The sequence below is a fragment of the Bombina bombina genome, chromosome 2 (assembly GCF_027579735.1).
Source record: "Bombina bombina isolate aBomBom1 chromosome 2, aBomBom1.pri, whole genome shotgun sequence".
NCBI classification, from domain to species: Eukaryota; Metazoa; Chordata; class Amphibia; order Anura; family Bombinatoridae; genus Bombina; species Bombina bombina.
In genome coordinates this window covers 529,366,813-529,392,775 of record NC_069500.1, presented here as the reverse complement: position 1 = coordinate 529,392,775, position 25,963 = coordinate 529,366,813, and the positions used below count along the sequence as shown (strand labels likewise).

The 25,963-nt window shown below is 38.2% G+C and overlaps 1 protein-coding gene across 1 annotated transcript; it reads right to left on the bottom strand.

Annotated features, from left to right (window-relative positions):
• Positions 1-405: 405 nt before the first annotated feature.
• PCK2 (phosphoenolpyruvate carboxykinase 2, mitochondrial) lies at positions 406-24,158 on the bottom strand. The gene is made up of 10 exons (XM_053702344.1): positions 23,982-24,158; positions 12,355-12,609; positions 11,730-11,914; positions 11,294-11,497; positions 9,565-9,752; positions 9,301-9,463; positions 6,860-7,078; positions 6,608-6,745; positions 1,393-1,488; positions 406-1,249 (listed from the first exon to the last, which is right to left on the bottom strand). Exons 1-10 carry the CDS (start codon positions 24,008-24,010, stop codon positions 795-797), a joined length of 1,932 nt encoding a protein of 643 aa, XP_053558319.1. The 5' UTR covers positions 24,011-24,158; the 3' UTR covers positions 406-794.
• Between the last annotated feature and the right edge of the window lie 1,805 nt (positions 24,159-25,963).

Here is a 25,963-nt window from a genome sequence, read left to right as displayed (position 1 = left end):
CCGGCTCCTAAAGTTTACATTCTTTGCATTAAGTCTCTGCCTTATACTTGTTGCATGACCACTCACAAGCGATGTAGACTACTCATCTCCTCTTTCTCTATCTCCTGTTAGGATGGACCACAACCCAGGATATAGCTCTCAATTACAGCACTGTCCAGATTTAGCAACCCTACATGCCTGGAAGGGGCTAAAAGTTATAGCTTGTGTTTAGTGTTACCCACTTCATCTTCATGTACAATGCACTGTCCCTTTAAAAACGTGTTTATGGGTTTTGCAGGTCAAGGAAACAAGTTACCATGTTTATGTTTTTTTCTTTGGCAGTTAAGGGCCTATCCTTTTCTGCGGTCATCCCTACACCCCAACCAGATAACATTCAGAACTCCTGTATTATTTAATCACAACACATTCTAGCATTAAAAAAAGTTTATTTTCATAAAAAAGGCAGAAAGAAAAATCAAATCATTTGCAATTCCTGAGATTCCTGTTTTTCCCTGATGCCACCTCCCCAATGGAAAAAAAAAAGGCAAATTGGAGACGAGGTGATTCTTTGGTTGCATTAAGGCATTGCACTTCCCCACATGTGCCCTCTCTAATTCTTGCTGAGAATGATGAGCATCCAGTGTCCATTTTGCTCTACTTGCTTAGTTCTTCAGCTGTATTCAGGCTTGAACATTCCCCCTTTATGCCATGTAACATAAAACAGAGGGTGATCTTTCAGTTCTTTTAAGGCACTTATTACTTCTCTGTGTGAAGGATCAGGCCACACATTGCCCACCCTTTTGTGCTATACTCCTTCACATGCTGCTCACTCTTTTCTCCAGCCCTCGTAGCTCCTCCATAATTTGAGGGGGCAGGTCTTCAGGCACTTGCTCAGATAGGTATTTGCCCACTTCCTGCACCTCTTGCTCCCAGAATCCCTTTGGAAGGGAAAACAACTGGTTAGTGTCTACTCCACCAAGGCCTTCCAGATTAAGAGCCCCTTCTGCAGGTAGAAATCCAATGGCGGATTGCCGAGCACTCTGCTCGCCTTCCACCCTGCGGAAGATCCAGTCCAGTACACGGGCATTTTCACCAAATCCAGGCCACAAGAAGTTTCCTTTGTCATCCTTCCTGAACCAGTTGACATGGAAGATTTTAGGGAGCTTCAATCCTTCCCTGCGCTGAAGGCTCAACCAGTGAGAAAGATAGTGACCAAAATTGTAACCGAAGAAAGGTCGCATTGCGAACGGGTCATGCATAATAACTTTACCTGCAAGACAAAAAATCAGAAAGGATGTCTAATGAGCAATATAGATTGAAAAGTAATTAAGATGATGCAATGCAGAATGAAGGAGGAGACTGGAGTGAAACCAAAACAAAATTAATAGAGATTGACCAGAGTTGGATTCTCACCCTTATGCTCTGCAGCAGCTGTGGATTCTGATCGCATAGCAGCTCCGACAAAAACACCATGCGTCCAGTTATAGCTCTCATACACCAGGGGTACACCTGTATAAAAACACATCACAACATGCTTAATGGTTACTCGCCATAAACCCTGTTTATAGACTGCAAAATGTATGCAGACTATACATTAAAGGGACAGTTTACCTTAAGTTTTCCTCCCCTTTAATCTGTTCACAATGATCCATTTTACCTGCTGGAGTGTATTACATTGTTTACAAATAGCTCCTTTACATTTATATTAGCACCTGAAATAGCTGATTTTGCCTGTGGTATCTATACCTTTACTGAAAGTTTCTATACTTAAAGGGACAGTCTACACCAGAATTTTTATCGTTTAAAAAGATAGATAATCCCTTTATTACCCATTCCCCAGTGTTGCATAACCAACACTTTTATATTTATATATTTTTTACCTCTGTGATTACCTTGTATCTAAGCCTCTGCAGACTGCCCCCTTATCTCAGTGCTTTTGACAGACATGCAGTGCAGACTCCAAAATAACTCTACGGGAGTGAGCACAATGTTATCTATATTACACACATGAACTAGTACTGTCTAACTGTGAAAAACTTTCAAAATGCTCTGTGCTAGGAGGCGGTTTTCAATGGTATAGAAATCAGTTTGAGCCTACTTAGGTTTAGCTTTTCAAAAATACCACCAAGGAAAAAAGCAAATTTGATGATAAAAGTAAATTGGAAAGTTGTTTACAATTGTATACCCTATCTGAATCATGAGAGTTTAATTTTGACTATACTGTCCCTTTAAAGGGACATTAAACCCCAAAAATTTCTTTCATGATTCAGATAGAGAATACAATTTTAAACAACTTTCTAATTTACTTCTATTATCTAATTTGTTTCATGCTCTTGGTATGCTTTGTTGAAGGAGCAGCAATGCACTACTGGTTTCTAACTGAACACATGGGTAAGCCAATGACAATCAGTATATATATGCAGCCACCAATCAGCAGCTAGAACCTAGGTTATCTGCTGCTCCTGAACATGCCTAGATAAACCTTTCAGCAGAGGATAACAAGGGAAGGAAGCAAATTAAATAATAGAAGTAAACTGGAAAGTTGTTTAAAATTGTATTGTCTATCTAAATCATGAATGGAACATTTTGGGTTTCATGTCCCTTTAAGTATAGGCTATAGAAAAGCTGTGTGAACATAACCAGCAGAATAAATTACACTCCCAGTGGAAGGTAGATGAGATATGAAATACAATGTTAATTTTCGATTGTTCTCTCTAAGTATTGGGATAAGATAATAAATAAGATAATAAAAGCATTTGTGTGTACAGAAAGGGATAACATAAGTAGATTTGATTTCCCTGCAAGCTCATCCTATTTTGATGGGTTGTGGTGTTAAAGAATAAAACCAGCTATTTCATATACAAAAATAAACAAAATTGAGCAAATTCTCATAAATTTTATACGCTGCTGCTAGTTTAACAAGATCGTTCAAGTCAGTGTCTGTTAAAATGCCTTCATCACTAGTAAGTTAAATGGATATGTTAATTTAACAATAAAATGCACTAATTTGATGGATAATGTTATTATTGCATGAATGTTGTTTCACTTGTTTGGTAACTGTGTAGCTATGTTCCCACACCAGGAAAGCTGCCAGTTGGTCCTGAGCAGGACACAGGTGGTTCACTAGCTGCTACTTGCATATGCTGCTCAAATTGAATCACTGATCGTGTCTTACTTATGTGGGAATTCATTGCTGCTCGCAAGTGTCACTTTACCACAGCAATGGCACTTAGAACATAATTAAGCACAAGGGACTTTTGTGCAATAATAAAATGCTGTAAGGAATAACTACATTTGGGTTGATTTTAGCATTGAAAAAGGCTGTGTATGGCCGAAACTTGTTTGCTGCACTATCTTTTCTAACTGGCCTCTCCACTATCCCACCTTATTCTGAGGTTCCAGTATATCGGTCAGGACTCTGGGATTAGTGTGATGCTTTCTTTTTTTTAACTGTTTCTGTTTATTTTCTTATTCACTCTGCTTTTTTCAGTACTATATAACCTTAGCCAGTGGGAGGGTGGTATGTGAGCAGGGCGATTAGATATAACCTTCTGCTAATGATTTTAATTTATAAATAAAGGCTATGTTTTATTAGTAGGGAATAGTGATGTAAGCCCCCATACTTTCTCTATTTTGTATAATGTGAGTAGGAAGTACTACTAGGAAATATGAACTCCCCACCCACCAGCAATGTCGGGCAGATGGGCATTGTGTTTTCATGGTGCACCACCTTATTTTTGGACCAGTTCCTAGGTACACAGCATTCATATCCTGATTGCTTCAGTTTAAATTAACCCTTTGAATAGGGTGGATATATACAGTATTGTTTTTCACATTCCTTCCACTCTATAGCTTGTCACCCCTCCTGCACAGAGATATTTTCCTTATCGCCTAGTGGAACAATGAGCAAGGATCTCCATTCACCCCCTTAAAACACAGAGGGGCATGTGATGAGACCCCATTTTGGAAAGAGAAAAGTCCCCTTATGTTACAAAAAGGATCTCATAACTTTATGCCCCTTGCATTTTTAGTAGACTGCCATTAAACCTACTTAACCCCTTGGATGTGCATAATGTCTTGTGGTTGTGATGCACATCCACTCCTCAGTGCGGATGATGACCAAATGTCGTTATCCTGGGGGATCCTTTGTCCCGTTTGGATCCTGGGAACCCACACAGTGTAAATTGGAAAGGAGACTGCAGCCTCAAGAAGAACAGTGTGTTTTCAGGGTTCATAGATCCTTGTTTCTGTGTGTTAATAAAATATTGCAGCCAGGTATTCAAATGACTGGGAAGAAAATTTGGAAAAATAGATGACTGACATTCTGTCTGGCAATCTCTATGCAGGCAGGTACACTGAGCTTAGGGAGCAAGAGAATGAGTGTCACTATCTGGAGGTTCCACCAGGTGTCTCTGGACTGAAAAATATACTAGGTTCTGGTTCAGCTTGCTGGTTTTTGTGTGTGTAAAGATTTTGCTTACCTCATTCAACCAGTAACCTTGAAATGGGTAAAAGTTTAACAAACATCAGCCTTTACCAGCAAAACAAGTATTTATTGGAGAAAAAAAAAACCTTTGTAGCTGCCAGATATTCAGCATTTTTGTGCTAAACTGATCTGACTTGCACCAGCACAGCATTTGAATATATATAAAAATCTCTTCTCTTTGCATTATACCAAATATACAAAATTTCACCCTGCTAGCCTTTCAGTAGTGCCAATCTAAGGCTTTTTTCTGCCTATACAGAATCACTGGCGGAGTCACTGAAATTGACAATAATCATCCAGAAATAAAGATGGTCATGCTTAAACGTATTTTATGTGTGTTGGAATATAACTATAAAATTGTTGTAGTGTCGTTTCTGAGTTGTATTGTGTAATCATTTATGCAAATATATGCTAATGAACATGACTATATTTTTCCATAAAAAGTGGCAAACCTATTGGTATGTGATCCAAAACAATAGAGATTTACACTAATGCAAAATAACTTTAGACTACACATCACCTAATGCCATTTTGTTACCCTTTCTTTTCATTTATTTTAGACTTCCAGCTTCGTTTTTGCTGATTTCTTATGAAAGTATAGGATTTGTTGTACAGTACAAAGCTGTGCTATTGTGACATCCAGTAGTGAGTTTAGTGCATATCCCTAATAAATTCCCCCTAGAAGACTAACATTAAAGGGACAATAAACCCACATTTTTTCTTTCATGATTCAGATAGAACATACAATTTTAAGCAACTTTCTAATTCACTCCTATCATCAATGTTTCTTTGTTCTCTTGCTATCTTTATTTGAAAAAGCAGGAATCTAAGCTAAGGAGCCGGACCATTTTTTATTCAGCACCCTGGGTGGCGCTTGCTGATTGGTGGCTACATATTGCCACCAATCAGCAAGCACAACCCAGGTTCTAAACTAAAAATAGGCTGGCTACTAAGCTTACATTCTTGCTTTTCAAATAAAGCTAGCAAGAGAACAAAGAAAAAATGATAATAGCAGTACATTAGAAAGTTATCAAAAAGTCACCAGCATGGAGAGAAATCGCACAAAACATTTTCTCTCTCTCCATTCAATACTGACAACACTTAGATAATCTCACCAGACCAGAGTTTTAAAGAATTAGGCCCTAATTCTACCATCTTTCTTGGAAAAAATACCCGCCATGCTAATAAGCACTACTGTGCACATATGATTACACAGAATAACCCAGAAATAAAAGCTTCTAAGACTGATTTTTACATGATCATTTAAAGGACCACTAAATACAGAAGAAATGAATAATCGACAAAAGCACAAAAAAAAAGACAATGCAATAACACTTTGAATTAGAATTCAGCAGTAAAATATATTTTGTTAAAGTGACATGAAACCCAAAACTTTTCTTTCATGATTCAGACAGAGCATATAATTTTAAACAACTTTCCAATTTACTTCTATTATTTATTTTTTATTTGTTCTATTAATACCGTTTGTTGAAAAGCATACCTAGGTAGGCTCATGAGCTGGGAGCTAGCTGCTGATTGGTGGCTGCACATATATGCCTATTGCCATTGGCTTACCGATGTGTTCAGCTAGTTCCCAGTAGTGAATTGGTGCTCCTTCAATAAAGGATATCATAAGAATGAAACAAAATTGATAATAGACGTAAATTGGAAAGATATTAAAAAAATCTATGCTCTATCTGAATCATGAGTGACATTTTTTTGATGTCCCTTTAATCCAATTTTCTTTCCCTCTGTATGGTTTGACAGCCATCAATCAGCCAATCGCAAAATACATAAACGTATATACTGTGCACTTTTGCACAGGCTTAATAGGAGCCTCAGAAAGTGTGCATGTAAAAAGAAGGTGCACATTTTGATAATGGAAGTATATTGGAAAGTGTTTTGAAATTTTATGCTTTATCTGAATCATGAAATTTTAATTTTGACTTTAGTGTCCCTTTAATTAGAATTTGATTCTAACACAAATAAAAAGAACTTTCACTATGGTAATCTTTATTTCTTCTTTATTATCTACATTGACCTGAACCTTAAAAATACTGGCCATGCCAGTAAATTATTGCCTGGGTGACCTCCCTAACGCACACACATATAAATAAAAACATTACACTCTCTTAGACTCACCCTGAGGTCGCCTGCCTCCAAAGATAATGGCATCTATTGGGACACCCTCAGGAGATTCCCAGTCCTCATCCATAATAGGGCACTGAGAAGCTGGGGCACAGAAGCGAGAGTTTGGATGTGCACATGGCTCTTTATCACCTGTAAAGAAGTATGAAGTAATGGATATTACAAAGAAGAATTGGGCAGTTGTAATGTTTTATCCTTAAGGGGTATCAGGAAGGAATAATTGTTTTGAATGGAAGATTTCCTGACCTGGCTTCCAAGCATTTCCCAGCCAGGAGGTGACGGTGACCCCTGGAGGCACAGGTTGATCTAGTCCCTCCCAGTACACGCCTCCATCACTGGTCTCGCCCACATTGGTAAAGACAGTGTTGCGTTCCACTGTGCGAAGCGCATTGGGGTTTGTCTTCACCGATGTTCCAGGAGCCACCCCAAAGAACCCATTTTCTGGGTTAATAGCACGTAGACGTCCTGTGCCAAAAAAAAAAAAAAAGTTTTGATCACTTAGTTGAAACACAAATAACCTTTCCTTACGTACACATTTCTCTCCCTCCAACCCCAAAACAGCAATTTAAAAGACCATTAAATATAGTACAATTGCATAATCAACACATGCATAATAAAAAGACAATGCCATATAACTTATCTTGAATTTTAAATGAGCAGTGTTTTTTTCGTGACAAATTTAAAAATGTACTTTGATTTGCTGCCCCCTGTATCATGTGATACCCATTAGCCAATCAAATACTCATGTGTATGTGTATATATATATATATATATACACACATATATACAGTATATGTGTATATATATATATATATATATATATATATATATATATATATATATATATATATACACACATACACACACACTGTGAACTAGAGCTGCAACAACTAACCAACTAATTGCTGATTACCTAATTGATAATGAGATTCTGTGACAACTATTTTTATGATTAATCTTACCGATTAGTTGTTGCAGCCCTACTGTCAACTCTTGCACATGGTCAGTTATAACTGGTGCCTCAAAAAGTGTGCATATAAAAACACTGCGTACACGTTAATAATGGAAGTAAATTGGAAAGTCCTTTAAAATGACATGCTCTATCAGAATAATGAAGTGTTCATTTTGACTTAAACTTACATAAATGTAACTGCCCTTTTAACCCATATGCTGCATCTCAAGCCACACATATATCTCCTGCCAACCCACATGCTCCTTCTCACTCCTCTCTATGCACAGCACTTTAACCAGAGTCTCCCCCACCGCTCCACGTGCACCATTTAAATTTACACACACGTCTTCTTACTCAACCTGTGCCTAAATACAGTTTTTCTATCCCCACCTGACACATATCACAACCTACACACTCCACTCCACTCCCACCCGCATGCCCCATATTAATCTACACACGTCACTCTCTCTCATTTCACCCTACATACTTATCTTGCACACGTCTCTCTCCTTTCACTCATCATGCACTCTCAATTAGCACACGACTCACCCTCCATGTCTCTGTATGTGCACCATCTTCCTCTTTTTATGCGCCCCCCCTCTCACCATGTCAAAGCCGGTACCATCTTTTTCCATATGCAAAACATTTTTTTTTTATCCAAACTAATTAACTACGTCTTTATACAACATTCTGTAATTTTCCAGCAATAAATACTATGTAAAACACTGTACCAAATAGACCTGAATCAACTCAGTTGCATTACACTTTGCTGCCCTTTCCCTACTCCAAAACCCTCTCTTGCTCAAAAATGAATTTATTTTTTACTTTTCTGTCAACCTTAAAGGGATACTAAACCAAATTTTTTTTTTACTCTTATTATCAATTTTCTTTGTTCTCTTGCTATCCTTATTTGAAAAGCAGGAATGCAAAGCTTAGGAGCCGGCCCATGTTAGATTCAGCATCCTGGATAGTGCATTTAGCCACCAATAAGCAAGCGTAACCGAGGTTCTGAACCAAAAATGGACCGGCTCCTAAGCTTTACATTCCTACTTTTTAAATAAAAGATAGCAAGAGAACGAAGAAAATGTAATAATAGGAGTAAAATTAAAAGTTGCTTAAAGGGACAGTCTACAATAGAATTTATATTGTTTTAAAAGATACATAATCCCTTTATTAACCATTCTCCAGTTTTGCATAACCAACACAGTTATGTTAATATACTTTTTACCTCTGTGATTACCTTGTATTTAGACATCTTCTGACAGCCCCCTGATCACATGATTGTAACTATTTATTATCTATTGACTTTTAGTACTGTGTTGTGCTAAATCTTAAATAACTTCCCGGGCGTGAACACACTGTTATCTTTATGGCCCACATGAACTATCAATCTATAGATGTGAAAAGCAATTAAAAAAGCATGTGACAAGAGGCGGCCTTTAAGGACTTAGAAATTTGCATATAAGTCTACCTAGGTTTAGTTTCAACTAAGAATAACAAGATAAAGCAAATTTGATGATAAAACTAAATTGGAAAGTTGATTAAAATTACAAGTCCTATCTGAATAATGAAAGTTACATTTTGACTAGACTGTCCCTTTAAAATTGCATGCTCTATCTGAATCATGAAAGAAATAAAATGGGTTTAGTTTCCCTTTAATATTGTCATTTTATTCACTGTATTTATTATTTGCCATAGCTTTTACCACACCCCTGCTCTCCATTCCCCCTCTCACCTTGACTGTCGAATTTCATCCAGGCTATGTCATCCCCCACACACTGCACCTTCCAACCAGGCAAGGCCGGCTGCATCATTGCAAGGTTTGTTTTCCCACAAGCACTTGGGAAGGCAGCTGCAATATATCTCTTACGCCCAGCAGGATTTGTAATGCCTAAGATCTGAGAGGGCAGAGTGAACATTGAGATAGAGACATGAATAATGGTGAACGGAGAACAAAGTTAAAAGATAAGAGGTTTAGTGCGTTAAATAAATTGTTTACCAGCATGTGCTCAGCCAGCCAACCCTCGTCTTTGGCGATTCTGGAGGCGATACGCAGAGCAAAGCATTTTTTTCCAAGAAGGGAATTTCCACCATATCCACTACCAAATGAAACAATTTCTCGAGTGTCAGGAACGTGGGCAATCAGTGTCTGCTCCGGGTTACAAGGCCATGAGTTTGACAAGGGAGCTAAATAGGATGGAGAGATATATTCATAATTTGTATATATTTGTATGTATAGGTATATATTACATTATATTCAATTCCAGCTGATGACAAAGCCTTTGTTCTGTATGTAAAGATGGTTGCACATTACCCTTACCAACTCCATTCAGGCCTATGCCTGTGTCTAAGGCCCTGATTTAATACAAATTATGCAATTTTGAGTGCACTGTAACTTTTGTATGCATATGTTTTCCTTTCTGAATAAATAGTGTTTTGAGTATTTTGGTGAAAACTTCTCAATTTTTAACTTGCAAGCAAAAACAGTGAGTACTGTAGAGTGAAAATATTTAAAGCATTACGCTGGGATTTGAGAGAAAATTTCATATACGCTCACGGAACACCCATGTTCAGCCCATTTTATGAAAAAAACAATCATGCTTTGTATTTTGTACTTTTAAATACAAATTTCTTGCTATGTTTTTGCACATCCAGTGTACCTAAATTATAATCAACACTGTGCATAGTTAATATGTTTATTCCTGTGTAATTTACCTACAAATTTTACATTTTTTTTAATAAACTACGATTACAAATTTTATTTTGCACTTTTTTAATGTATGCATCTCCTTCCCATATGAAAATGCAGTATACACACCTTAGCTAGACACCCTGTTTTCAAGGTAAAAAGTGGCTTTATATCATTCCACCAGGGAAATGGCGAGCATTCTTATAGGATCTATGTAGCAAGTAGAGGCGCTGATTCTTAGGGGTCTTCAGAGGCTTCCTCTCTGTATTTCACAATTCTTCCAAATGAGCTGTGTCTGTATCTGTTTAGAGAATATCACATTGGTGTAGTATTTCCAAACACCTTGGCAAATCAGTGCAGTATACTCAGAATAATTTCAGACTAATGGCTCCACAGGCGATTCCACAAAATGGTCAAGAAAGAAAAAAAGTTTTAACAGCTCTTGAAAAAGACGGTTTACCCGTTGAAACGCGTTGAGCCAAATAAACAACGATTTTTTATCAAAGAAAAAAAGACAAATTTCTTTGATAAAAAATCGTTGTTTATTTGGCTCAACGCTTTCCTGACCGTTTTGTGGAATCACATGTGGAGCTGTTAGTCTGAAAGTATTCTGTGAGTATACTGCACTGATCTGCCAAGGTGTTTGGAAACACTACACCAATGTGATATTCTCTAAACAGATACAGCTCGTTTGGAAGAATTAGAATTATTAAATACAGAGAGGAAGTCTCTGAAGACCCCTAAGAATCAGCCCCTCGACTTGCCTCATATATCGATTTTACAGCCTTTGAGAGAGACTGTTTGAAGGCAGCGGTTCTAACCAGAGGGGAGTACTTATCCATATTGTATACATTTCTTTTTTATCTCTTTATTCTTATAGGATCGTACCAGCCCGGGGATCTTTTTAGAATCAGGGCCCCAGAGCGAGTGCATATATGTTTATGTATTGATACATGTAAATAGTTATACATTTTTACAGCTCCAGAGCAGGCAAGGTAGGTAAGTCTTTAATACTGCAGGTATTATTGAGGGCTTTTACCTTTCAGTGGCAGCGGCTGCCCTACAGAGTGCAGACATCTGACAAATTCTCCATCTCCAATTGCATCTAGGACATTTCCCCCCATTCGTGTCATTATACGCATGCTGGCAACCACATAGGGGGAATCTGTGAGCTGAACCCCATATTTAGATAGGGGGGAACCGACTGGACCCATACTAAATGGAAGCACATACATGGTACGACCTGGGGGAAAAAAAAAGAGAAAGAATTTTGTGAGGACAGGTTGAAGAATTTAAAGGTAAAGCAGGCATACTTGCAAGAGTAAAGGTGACCCAGATAAGGAAAATGGTAACAAATTTGGAAGAAACTTGAAATTTGAAGGTTATTTAAAAATCCTAAAATATGAATGGTAGGAGAGTAAAAAATATATGAGAGGGTAATGAGAATGATTGATAATGTTTACAGATTTACTCACCATTCATACAGCCAGGAAAGCGTTGTCTCTTTGCATTTTCAAAGTCCAAGGGGGACATCCAATTTCCAAGCTGCCCTTTCACTCCAGGCACAGGGATCGGTATTGTGTCCCTTTGATTCTCAGTGACTATAACAGTTTTACTCTCAACACGAGCCACGTCTTTTGGGTCAGTCCGAGCTAGCCAGCTGTGTGACAGAGAGAAGACGAATAGTAAGGTAAAAAAAAAGTCCGTTGCTAGAGATCAGGTGTGTAGTGTGAGGCAAATGGGAAAAAGGTATAGAGGAGGAGGGTATTGAATAAATAGTGAATGGAGAGGGAATGAAGAGAATTATTGAGGGAGGAGGAATTGCTGAATTGATATATAAAAAATGTATAATATATATATATATATATATATATATATATATATATATATATATATATATATTCTGGAATATTTTAAAGTTCATATGATATCCCAATTGATTTACAGAACATAATTTTGACTGCACCAATAAGTTGAACAATACAAATTAAAATATGGTGGACCTAGAGGTTTCTACTGCATGTTCACTGGACACAGTGGGCAGGCAGACACAATAGTATCTGAAGATGAGGAACATGTTTTTAAGGAATTCAGCCTTACCAGTTGGGGTACTTGTGTAGCTTTTTGATCATTCCCTCCTGCTGTAGTACTGTCAAGATGGTCTCATTCTCTGCTTGTGACCCATCACATATGTGGATGTTTTGGGGATCACACAGATTGGCTCCTTGAACAACAAATTCTCTGACAGCTGCTGGCAGACGTTCCATCTGGGCACTCAGTGCCTGCACTGAGTGTGCCCCCCGGCATTTTACCCGTTGTGCCTCCACCCATCCTCGAACCACTCGAGAGCAGGGCCTGACAAAGAGAGATAGGATGAGGTCCCCATGTGGAGAGATTGTGTATAAAAGAGAGGCCCCAAAGCACCAAACAACATGGTGACTGGCTTAAAAACCTTACAAAAACAAAAATGAGAGGCTATTTCCCTTCACGTTTATAGCATTGATAACATACATGTAATTTGTCAACCCCTGACCAAGGCAGTTTATATAGTTATGTTGTTGTGGATGACAGAATATTTTAAGTTTAGGAGTCAGATTTTGTTAATTTTATGCAGTACTGAAGATATAAACGTTTCAAATATATAATATTATATATATATAAATAAATATAGGTCAATAGATAATAAATAAAAAGTCAAGTGATCAGGGGGCTGTCAGAAGATGCTTAGATACAAGGTAATCACAGAGGTAAAAAGTATATTAATATAACAATGTTGGCTGGGCAAAGCTGTGGAATCGATAATAAAGGGATTGTCTATCTTTTTAAACAATAAACATTTTTGAGATGACTGTCCCTTTAAATATTAGAGAGCCTGTTTTAATTTACATGTTCTTGATGTTATGTTATTAAGTTGGCACCCTGCCTAAAAGGGACACTGTAGTTTAAAGATTACATGGTCTAATATGCAAATGCATAAGGAAAGTGCCACCCATGAGCTGCGCGCACTACAACTACAAAGCTGAATCAGCTGGTTATTGGTAGGATTGTGTAACTGCTGATTGGCCCACCAGCTATTTCCAGCTTGGGACCAGCAGTTCTCTGTGGCTCGCAAGTGGGACTTTACATATGTGTTTAACCCCCATAGCAGCGATTAAACACACAGAGTTCCAGTGTGAGAATGACATGCTCTAACAGATAAGCACATGTCTCTTGAAGGGTAGTTATGTGCTTAGTTTCATATAGAAAGCTTGGTTCTCTTCCCACTGAAAGTGTCAACTGCTCCTAATGCGTGACTAGAGAATAAAATGCATGTGTTTAAAATAGCTGCTATTAATAGATTTCCAACCTTAGGAACATCTTACACAGTCAACCGTAACTAGATAGACAGACAAAGAGCCATACTGATTAGATATAGATATACCCATACATACATGTGTGCTCCCTACTTTTATCTTAGTGTAGTGTGCAGCTCATCTCAGTGTAAATTCACCTGGTTCATATTTGTTCTGTTTCCTGCTAAGGTAATATTTACGTGAAGCTATTATATAATATACTCATTATACATAGAAGAAAATATTTGATGTTTATGATTAAAAGAATCTCCTGACTTTGAAGAAAAAAAAACCTTGCGTATCAGACCTATTTGTCTAGTTTCTATCAATACTGTAAAGGTGTGTTGTTGAAGGCAAGGACTGCAGGACAAGGTGTGCTGCATACATCCTGAAATGTAATCACCTTTGCTCTTGTTGGTAGCTTGCCAGGAAAAAGAAAGTTAAAAGAACTTTGTTTAGCAGCAGCTTTCTAATGAACTCTGGATCACACTTAGTGCAATTAGATCTGAGCAATTTATTGGGCCAATAACTTTATTTTGTTACTTTAAATGGACATAAAACTGTAATTATTAATGTCCTAATTCCTGATAACATTTCATTAAATAAGTACTTGTTGCTGTTTCTTTAAAACCTACAAAAATGTTAAAACACTCCTGTGCGGTTTCTAAACAGGACATGGGCCTATAGTTATCAATGTCTGTCGGACGTGATCCGACAGTGCGGATCAGGTCCGACAGACATCGCTCAATACGGCGAGCTATACGCTCGCCGTATTCAGCATTGCACCAGCAGCTCACAAGAGCTGCTGGTGCAACGCCGCCCCCTGCAGACTCGCGGCCAATAGGCCGCCAGCAGGGGGGTGTCAATCAACCCGATCGGGTTGTATTGTGGCGATGTCTGTCCGCCTGCTCAGAGCAGGCGGACAGGTTATGGAGCAGCGGTCTTTGTGACCGCTGCTTCATAACTGCTGTTTCTGGCGAATCTGATGACTCGCCAGAAACACGGGGCATCAAGCTCCATTCGGAGCTTGATACATATGCCCCATGGCCTGTGATTGGCGGCTATGTGCATATGCTGCTCCTGATAGCTCCCACTCTATGCAGTAGAATTACATAATTAACAAGTACATAATAACAACACAATGCAATAGCACTTACTCTGAATTTCAAATAAGCAATAGATTTCTTTTCTGATAAAGTTATTTTTTCTCTCATTTTCTGGACCCCTGTATCATGTGACAGACATCAGCCAATCACAGACTAGTATAAGTATACCCTTTGATCTTGTGCACATGCTCAGTAGGATATTGTTCCCCAGAAAGTGTGTATATAAAAACACTGTGGAAAATTTGATAATGGAAGTAAATTGTAAAGTGTCTTAAAACTGCATTCTCTTTCTGAATCATAAAAGTTTATTTTGACTTGATTGTCCCTTTAACCCCTTAATGACAACTGACGTACCAGGTACGTCATGCATTAACAAGCAGTTAATGACAATGGACATACCTGGTACGTCAGTTGTCTAACAGAGTGCTGGAAGTGATCACAAATGCTTCCAGCAGCTCTGAGGGTATTGCAGTGATGCCTCAATATGGAGGCATCCTGCAATACCACTTTACAAGCCTCCGATGCAGAGAGAGCCACTCTGTGGCCCTCTCTGCACCGGTAGCGATAGTGCCGGGTGTGAGGGTGCGCGTGCGCATGCACGATGCGCATGCGCATGTGCACGTGAGCGTGCGCGTGCACAATGCGCGCGTGTGCACGTGCACACGCGTGCACGTGCACCCATTAGCCACACTGACACCAATGAATGAGGGCAGAGAGGGGAAAAAAAGGGAATTTTTTTAAAAAAAAATATAAAAGGATCTGGGAGGGGGTGGGGGTATTGTGGGGGGCTGCTACACTACAGAAATAGTTTTTTAAGTAAAAAATAAAATAAAAATACTTTTTGGGGGGTTTTTGGGGCCAAACTGGGTACTGGCAGACAGCTGATGGCTGTAATTAGGTAGGGGAGAGGGTTAGAGAGCTGGAGGGGGGATCAGGGAGGTTGGGGCTAAGGCAGGGGTCCATCACAGCTAAAATACTTTATTATTTTTATTTAAAAAAAAAAAAACCTCTTTTATTTAGTACTGGCAGACTTTCTGCCAGTACTTAAGATGGCGGGAACAATTGTGGGGTGGGGGAGGGAAGAGAGCTGTTTGGGAGGGATCAGGGGGTGGGATGTGTCAGGTGGGAGGCTGATCTCTAAAATTAACCCTGCAAGCTCCCTACAAGCTACCTAATTTAACCCCTTCACTGCTAGGCATAATTAACGTGTGGTGCGCAGCAGCATTTAGCGGCCTTCTAATTACCAAAAAGCAACGCCAAAGCCATATAAGTCTGCTATTTCTGAACAAAGGGGATCCCAGAGAAGCTTTTAAAACAATTTCTGTCATAATTGCACAAGCTGTTTGTAAATAATTTCAGTGAGAAACCTAAAGTTTGTGACAAATTTTGTGAAAAAGTGAACTTTTTTTTTTTTGATCGCATTTGGCGGTGAAATGGTGGCATGAAATATACCAAAATGGGCCTAGATCAATACTTTGGGTTGTCTTCTAAAAAAAAATATATACATGTCAAGGGATATTCAGGTATTCCTGACAGATATCAGGGTTCCAATGTAACTAGCGAAAATTTTGAAAAAAAGTGGTTTGGAAATAGCGAAGTGCTACTTGTATTTATTGCCCCATAAATTGCAAAAAAAGCAAAGAACATGTAAACATTGGGTATTTCTAAACTCAGGACAAAATTTAGAAACTATTTAGCATGGGTGTTTTTTTGGTGATTGTAGATGTGTAACATATTTTGGGGGTCAAAGTTAGAAAAAGTGTGTTTTTTTCCATTTTTTCCTCATATTTTATTATTTTTTTTTTTAGTAAATTATAAGACATGATGAAAATAATGGTATCTTTAGAAAGTCCATTTAATGGCGAGAAAAACAGTATATAATATGTGTGGGTACAGTAAATGAGTAAGAGGAAAATTACAGCTAAACACAAACACTGCAGAAATGTAAAAATAGCCATTGTCATTAAGGGTAAGAAAATTGAAAAATGGTCCGGTCATTAAGGGGTTAAAGGGATACTGAACACAATTTTTCTTTCTTTCGTGATTTAGATAGAGCATTCAATTTTAATTACCTTTCTAATTTACTCCTATTATCACATTTTCTTTGTTCACTTGGTATCTTTATTTGAAAAAGCAGGAGTGTAAGTTTATGAGCCGGCCCATCTTTGGTTCAGCCTCTGGGTAGCACTTGCTGATTGGTGGCTAAAATGTAGCCACCAGTCAGCAAGCGCTACCCAGGGTTCTGAACCAAAAATAGGCTGTTTCCAATACTTACATTCCTGCTTTTTCAAATAAAGATACAAAGAGAACAAAGAAAACTTGATAATAGGAGTAAATTAGAAAGGTGATTAAAATTGAATGCTCTAGTCTACCTGAATCATGAAAGAAAAAAAATTGGGTTCAGTATCCCTTTAAGCAATACATGGCCTATAAAGCACCACTTTAATTATGTGTTTCACATCTGGGGTTAAACGCATAGAAACAAGCATCTGTTTCAATTGTCTCAGATTATCATTTAGACTGTAAATTCTCTAGAGAGCAGGACCCTGCTGAAATAAAAATACATTTTGACCTTTATTTATTACAAACAAATATATCATCTGATGAATAAAACACTGTATAACCCCTACGTGTAGAATTGATATTCCCCACAACTCATAATGTAACTCATACCTTAGCATACCAAGTGTAATAAGATGCAGTGTGCTGAGTAATACACAGGAGGCTGCACCAGTAGATCTTGTTTTTCTAAACACTATATCAACCCCCTTCCTAGGTTGGTAACCTTTAACCCCAGCTGCAGATAAACAACACGTAGCCAGAGCTAAGGTCATCAACATGATCAACAGATATACAAAGTACATAGAGATAAATTAGAGAAAAACATACATGCACAACACTTTCTGAGACTGTGCTAACAATCTATTGTCAGAAACTCACATAATATTAGATAGAAACCAAGCAGTGTCTCAACTTCTGATAATGTGCAGTCAGTAGGTCAGCCTGCTAAGCCTGAACATGTCCTGATAATCAGCACTTGACTGGAAGTTGTCTAAATTAGAGCTCTCCAATTGTTTAAGCCAGGGCTCCAACATCTTCACATGGTGGGCATGAGGAGGGGCTGTGTAAATTTAACAAATAACTGGAATTTTTTATATATAAATATATATACACTGTGTGTGTGTGTGTATATATATATATATATATATATATATATATATATATATATATATATATATATATATATATATATACCCTCTCATACATAAAGATCACTCAGCTAGCGTCAATATCTGCCGACAACTTAGTGAAAGAATGTACCTGTGTTGCTGTACAGATCGTGAAACACTTTATATGTAGGAATCCTTCCCCTTCACAGATTTTCTGTTTCCTTCATATTAAACAATATGCATTTGCTTCTTGACAAAATAAATTCAAACTACCAAAGCTCCCTTGCTGGGCAGAGTACTCAGTTTAGTCAAAGGAAGGGTATACAAAAGGCATTAGAGAGCTGTAATTTGGCCACTGTGCCTTACAGTGAAGAAGTGTGGTCTAAGGGGTCGATTTATCAAGCAGCGGCGGACAAGGGCCCACATACGCGCCCCTGTCCGCCGCAGCTCGCTTCTGGCGGGCTGAATTCTGCTGCCGGAATTCAGCATTGCACACGAGTGCTATTTTCCCGTGCACAGCCAATCACGCGCGGGCAGGAGCTGTCAATCTCCCCGGTCGGACAAGACTGGGGAGATTGAAGTCCGCCACCTAAGTGGTGGTGAAAAGTTAGAAAAGTAGCGGTCTAATGACTGCTGCTTGTTAAATACGAAGTGAACATTCTCTTGTGAGCTCTTGCAGCCATAACGGGCCGAAGGGGTTGATAAATCGACCCCTAAGACTTAGCAACTCCTGATAATGTGTAGTTCACATTGAATTACACTTAAACTGGTTAAGCCTGAGCTTGTACTGATAATATCTGCACTAACAGAGGAAACCTGTGTTAGATGAAGACTGTTAAAGGGACATGAAAGCCAAATTTTTTCTTTCATAATGTATATATAGATAGGCTAAGTAGCTGCTGATTGGTGGCTGCACATAGATGCCTCATGTGATTGGCTCACCTATGTGCATTGCTATTTCTTCAACAAAGGATATCTAAAGAATGAAGCAAATTAAATAATAGAAGTGCATATAATTAAAAAAAGGTTTCCAATTTATTTCTATTATAAAATTTGCTTCTTTTCCATGCTATTCTTTGTTGAAAAGATACCTGTGTAGGCATCTGGAGCACTACATGACATCTAGTGCTCCAGAAATGGGCCTGATCCTAAGCATACATCCCTGCTTTCAACAAAAGATACCAAGAGAATTAAGAAAATGTGATAATAGAAGTAAATAAGAAAGTTGTTTAGAATTGCATGCTCTATCCGAATCTTAAAAGAAAAATGTTGGGTTTCATATCCCTTTAATGTATTACTCAATGCATATTTCAGTCATTAAACACTGCATTGTAAAAGAAGTGTAAAAACTGTAATTTTAAGCACATTCTTACAAGGTTTTGCAAATAAAGAGTAGTTCAGGGATACACATCTTGAAAAGTCTTTTAGAATCCATTGTTCCTGGTCTCATTTCCTGTGGCTAATTAGGGGCTGATGTAAATGAGCAGAATATCTGAGCTAGCCAGTCACAGTGTAGAATGTTGCAGACAGGTATATTTCACTATGTAGGTGATGGATGACAAGCACACATTTGAGAGGTATTTTACAGCAAAATCAGGGTGGAAAATGTATTTATATACATGTATTAGCAAAATGTTTCTAATAAAAGCTATAACTGTTTCAAAAGTGTAGTTAAGTATGCACCGTGCACCAGCATTTTATACACAGAACTTGCTCAGAGAGCCTAATGGGCTTGTACCATTTGTAATGACTAAGGGCGCGATTACATATACGGTGCAGGCTTCAGCGCAACACTGCAACCCGTGCCACCCGTAATTTTACCTTGCACATCGGGCTATTACATATAAACTAGCGATGTCCAGAAATGAGCGTAAAAACAAATTTCTGGAGTCGCTAGTAACTTTACAAACTGCCGGTGTTCTGTGAAGGGACCTAACTTTGTAAAACAGCGAACCATGTCACTTCCTGTGATGTTTCATCAGCTGTTGCTCTCAGTTTGAGCCTAATACGCATGCGTGGCAGATTCTTGACATTCCTGGGCGCATACGTAACGGTAAAAATATTTTCAATTGTGAAATTCTGAAACCATTGTATAGCGCATGCGTGGGCTTTTCTATCACAAATGGGGGTGTTTTATTGAATGATGTTTATTGAACACTGTATGCGCATTATGTTGTGAAACAGAAAGAAATGTATAGTTATTTATAAATATTTATTTATATATATAAGTTAAAAACATACAAACATTCAAAGCACTAACATGGAAAGATGTTTATTCCTGCCTGCATGACAAACAGCCACTCGGATATCGCCACTGCATATCGTATTTCACAGTAAACATAAAGTCAAGTGCTTTGAATGTTTTGTTAGTTTTTTTGCGTTGTGGGCTTTGGCGGTTTAGGGGTTAATACTTTTGTTAGTTTTTTTTGCATTATGGGTTTTGGTGGTTTAGGGGTTAATACGTTAATAGGTAGTATACAATGATGGGGTTGGCGGATTTAGGGGTTAATAATTTAGTTATTACTTGCGGTGTGGGTTTGATGGCGGATATAGGGGTTAATAGTTTAATTAGGCTTATTGCATTAGGTTGTCGTTTAAGGGGTTAATACATTTATTAGTTCCAATGTGGGTTTGATGGTGGATATAGGGGTTAATACAGTTTATTAGTTATTGCGGTGGGTGTTAGTTTATTTTTGCAGCCAGTTTCGGGAGTTGCAGTGCTCCCATACTTAGCGCAAGGCCTTCTGCGGCTGCCTTGTATGGGGAAGTGAAAATGGAGTAAGATTTCTCCATTTTCACCATGTAAGTCCTTGCGCTGAATATTGGATACCAATTTGCGACGCGGTCCCATGTTAGCCTATGGGAGTAAAAATTGCGGCCGACGGGTGAAATATATGTGCCGCATTTATATGCGGCGCTGTATATAGGATACCAAACCAGCGCAAAAAACGGCAAAAAATGCTGCATAGGTAGTGGGGCCCTAAATGTGTTAATTGCTGACATGATACAAGCCCCAATGGTGCTCTGGGCAGCTGCAGTATTTAAAATGCGGTTGCACTGAGAATATCCAGCTATACTTCACATGCACGTGTAGAGAAAAATTTTAACACTAAAACAGTAATAACTTTTACTAGAAGCATATTGCCAATTTATGTATATTGCAAATATATTTCTATTCAAACATGTAATTCATCTATGTGCATTTAAAGTACCAGTAAATACAGTAATTTTGCATAATCAACAAATGCATGATAAAAAGACAATGCAATAGCACATAAAATGAACTTCAAATGAGTAGATTATTTTCCAGACAAATTTCAGTTATGTCTATTTTCAATCTACATGTCATCATTAGGTTCCTTAATAAAGTACCACAGGTTTCAATATCATTTGTATACAATCAACACCCAAATCTACCTCTCTGCACCAGACCTATCTCCTTCCTTGCTAACCAGTGTCACCAACTGTCTCTCTCATATCTCATCTTGGATGTCCTCTCACTACCTCAAGCTAAATCTCTCCAAAACTGAGCTCCTTATTTCCCCCCTTCTTCCAAAATCTCCACCCCCCATTTCTCTATAACTATTGATAACTCCATCATTACCCCTACCCCACATGCCAGATGTCTTGGGGTCACACTTGACTCAGATCTTTCTTTCACTCCTAACATTCAGTCCTTGGCTAAAGCCTGCCGCTTCCACCTTAAAAATATCACTAAAATTAGACACTTCCTTACTCAAGACACAACTAAGATTTTAATCCACTCTCTCATCCTTTCCCGCCACTGCAACTCCATCTATTCAGGAATGCATAGAACCTACACTAACCTTCCTATCTCCACTGCTATCCCCTTGAACCCCTTAGCATGTAAGCCTATGATCCCAGCTGTTTGTAGTTCACCTTCATAAGAGCTGACTACAGTGCAACTCTCGGCACGGCCCTCTACCCATTTGATCCCTGTAAATGTTATCTTGTATACCGCCTATGTTTATAGCACTGCGGAATCTGTTGGCGCTCTACAAATACCTGATAATAATAATTTCAACTCGCCCTGTATCATGTGGGAGCCATCAGCCAATCACAAATGCATATACGTATATTCTGTGAATTATTGCACATGCACAGTACGAGCTGGTGACTCAAAAAGTGTAAATATAAAAAGAGTAGACTATGCACATTTTGTTAATGGAAGTAAATTGAAAAGTTTTTTTTTTAAATTGCCTGCTCTATCTGAATCATGAAAGATTAATTTTGATTTGAGTGTCCCTTTAAATGTTGATGGGAAAGTCCCTTTTAATTAAACATTTTATTAAAGGGACAGTCAAGTAAAAAAAAAAAACTTCATGATTTAAATAGGGCATGTAATTTTAAACAACTTTCCCATTTACTTTTATTACCAATTTTGCTTTGTTCTCTTGGTATTCTTAGTTGAAAGCTAAACCTAGGAGGTTCATATGCTAATTTCTTAGACCTTGAAGGCAGCCTCTAATCTGAAAGCATTTTGACAGTTTTTCAGGGCGTTAGTTCATGTGTTTCATATAGACAACATTGAGCTCAGGCACTGAAGCTCCTAGGAGTCAGCACTGATTGGCTAAAAATGCAAGTCTGTCAAAAGAACTGAAATAAGGGGGCAGTTTGCAGAGCCATAGATACAAGGTAATAACAGAGGTAAAAAGTATATTATTATAACTGTGTTGGTTATGCAAATTTGGGGAATGGGTAATAAATGGATTATCTACCTTTTTAAACAACAAAAATTCTGGTGTTTACTGTCCCTTTAAGTATATATATATGCAGATAATAACCACATAGGTACACTCTTATGTTTAGACTGGCTGTTATGGCCCCACAGCACTTGGGCCCTGGTGTCACTGCACCTGCTGCACCGCCACCAATGGTAGTTCCGCTCCTGAAGAAACCAAACTATCTATACGTTGTCATATAAAAGACTCTGATCCACTAGATATTAATTATGAATGTTATGAACATGTTCTTATAATGTAGAATTCAGGAGATCTCAGTGCAAATGTGATCAACAAAATCTGGTCTTGGAAATGTTTACTAAATGTATGTTTCTATTAGAGATACAATGAGTGTTCTATGAGCTAAAACTAATAATTTACAGAATTTAGTGGATACAAAGAAATTATAACAATCTGTAGTTAAGTAGGTCAGCTTGTGTTACATGGGATTTGCAGAAATAATGACACACACAAGGATAAATTGTATTCCTGGATCATAACTCATGTTACATAGATCTACATACAAGCTTCCATGCCTAGTACCTACAGAAATAGTGTCTGTCTCTCAGTATTCTAGCATTTTTACTGGCTCCTACGTTTTACATGAGATTCATCAACCCGTGAGAGATATTATACAGACACACTGCATTATCCTGGTAACTAGAAGCCTTCCTGTCACATTACAGTAAAAACACAGCATTATGGGAGGAAGCCCTACTAATAACTAAATATGTGGAGGTGACGTTATAGTAGATAGAATAGCAGCTTTATCAGACTCTTCCCAGATACCCAGCAGCTACTGTGTTACTTTATAGCAGCTACAGCCCAAATAACAGTGCTGATAACAGAGGGTTACACTACGTTATAGGGAAACTGGGATGTGATCCTGTCCGGATAGCGGTCACTATGTTATTCTTTTAATATATTTTACACTTACGTGGCATTAGATAGAAATGTCACCAAATATTAGTATAGTCTGTTCGTATCTGTCCTAATAATGTTAATGTGCAACTGACCCCCCTTGTGAAAAGGTCATAAAATGAATCAGACCTGATAGTCCTGGCAACTCAGCAACGTGTGAGCCTGTCCTGATTAACTGTCCTTACTAAGTGAGCCGCCATAAGATAAAGTCGTCTATGTTTTTGTTTTCATAAACGGGTCAGTCCAATATGGTGCCAATAAACAATCGTACACTAGATATAACCCGTGTGAGCCTGTCCTGATAAGATGACCAGCAACTAAACCTGCACTATGCCGCTAATAATGTGTGAGCCTAGATACTCTCTAGTGACCAAGGTCACCTCACAGTAGGCACAACATGGGCAGTGCCCAGGGCTGCAGTTGGGGGCTCGCTGCATCACTGCTTCCCACACTCACCCCACGGTGCGAACATAGAAGGACGGCATGACCGCAGCAGCACAGACAGGAGCCAGAGGGATCTTGCAGGATGGAAGAGAGGGGGATGTGTAGAGATAAAGTCCGGGTAGAAGGGGGGTATGGAGGGCAGGGCAGGGGGTGTGTGAATTTGGGCTAAAGGTCTGGTGTTGTTTGTCTGTACGTGCGGTACATCCTGTATCAGAATCCGAGCGCACACACCCCCATGTCACCGTGTGTCCCCTCCCTCTTTAGACACTCAGCCCCTTACTTCCTAGAATAGCCGGTACTTTGCCCTGCCCATTGGTTAGCTGGGGCCGAGCCCCTCTCCTTGGCACCGCCTCACTTAATAATGTCTCCCCCGGCAGACTCCTCCCCCAGCTGATGTAAGAATGAACCAGTCTTAGCAGAGATCAGCAGACCCCAACAGCGTGGTTACTGGCTAGGGATGTACTGACAAAAAAATAACTTGCTCACTGGGGTAGATTCACTAACTCTTCATGCTCCCTCATCTTTACGTTATTGTATTTCAGCTGTTCCCTCTCTATTACGGAATGAATGGGCTTCTAGAATGACTAGAGTTAATACAGACAGGGATAATTGCTATTGAATTGCTTGCATAGTCTTTCGTCACACTACAATAAAAGGACTTTAAAGGGTCAGAAAACACGAACATTTTCTTTCATGATACAACTTTCTAATTTACTTTTATTATCAAATTTTCTTTGTTTTATTGTTATCCTTTGTTGAATAGCAGGCAGGTAAGTTCAGGAGTGTGCATGTGTCTGCAGTACTGTATATGGCATCAGTTTTTAAACAGTTATACATTAGCAAGAGCATACATGGCAGCACTATTTCCTGTTATTTAGTGCTCCAGAAAATTCACACAATATATCTAGATATCTCTTCAACAAAGATTAACAAGAGAACAAAGCAAAATTTGACAATAGAATACATTGGATTTTTTTTTTTTAATTCTATGCTCTGTCTGAATCATGAAATAAAAAAAAAACTGTGTTTCATGTCCCTTTAAGTCCATTTTATGAATTTGTGCTGTTGCCTTTTCCTACTTTGATAGAGAGGGTGAACAGAGACCCATGAGATTTAAAAAAACAAACAAAAACCCTGGTTCTGTGCTATTTATTTAGCCTTTGTCTCTACGCTTCTCAGATATCTATACATAAATCAATTTATGGCCTCAGGCATAAGCAAAACAAGGAGGGTTTTTCAGTTTGAAAACACTGTTTTGCACATTTGGAGTCATATTGTAGCATTTAGTACTTTCCCAAGATCAAGGATATGCTCAATAGAAAAATCAATACGTGCACTTAAAGGGACAGTATACAGCAATTTTCATATAACTGCATGTAATAGACACTACTATAAAGAATAAGATGCACAGATACTGATATAAAAATCCAGTATAAAACTGTTTAAAAACTTACTTAGAAGCTATCAGTTTAGCTCTGTTGATAAGGTAATTGGAAAGCCCACTGCAAGTGAGAAATAAGACACCCCCTCCTTCTTTTTGCATATGAAAAGACCCTTTACACAAACAGGAGCAAGCTGGAGTAGGTATCTGACGGTATTCTCCTAAAACGTTGGGGCTTGGTTAGGAGTCTAAAAATCAGAGCAATATTATTTAAAAATAAGCAAAACTATACATTTAAAAAATAAAAAAACTTTATCGGCTATATAAATAGATAATCTACAAAACATTTATGCAAAGAAAAAATGAGTGTATAATGTCACTTTGATTTCAGATGCTTGTTCCGAACATTATTTTAAAGGGACAGTCTACACCTTAGTCATCTTAAAATGAAAGTCAATAACTTACATATATGCAAAACAGCAGTCATTAAACAACAATATTTTCACGGAAATGTCTACATTTATTTTTAACCATTTAAAGTGCCAATAAACCTAAAAAATATATTAGTGCTAGTTTTGTATTACATAATATATCCAGTGATTTTTTTTATAAA

What these genes read in the sequence shown, in the direction of transcription:
- PCK2 (XM_053702344.1), bottom strand. Translation starts at nt 24,010, where the DNA reads ATGCCGTCCTTCTATGTTCGCACCGTGGG. An exon ending in CTACACAAGTACCCCAACTG is followed by an intron (nt 11,915 to 12,354) that starts GTAAGGCTGAAT and finishes TCTGTCACACAG; the next exon opens with CTGGCTAGCTCGGACTGACC. An exon ending in CTTTCCTGGCTGTATGAATG is followed by an intron (nt 11,498 to 11,729) that starts GTGAGTAAATCT and finishes TTTTTCCCCCAG; the next exon opens with GTCGTACCATGTATGTGCTT.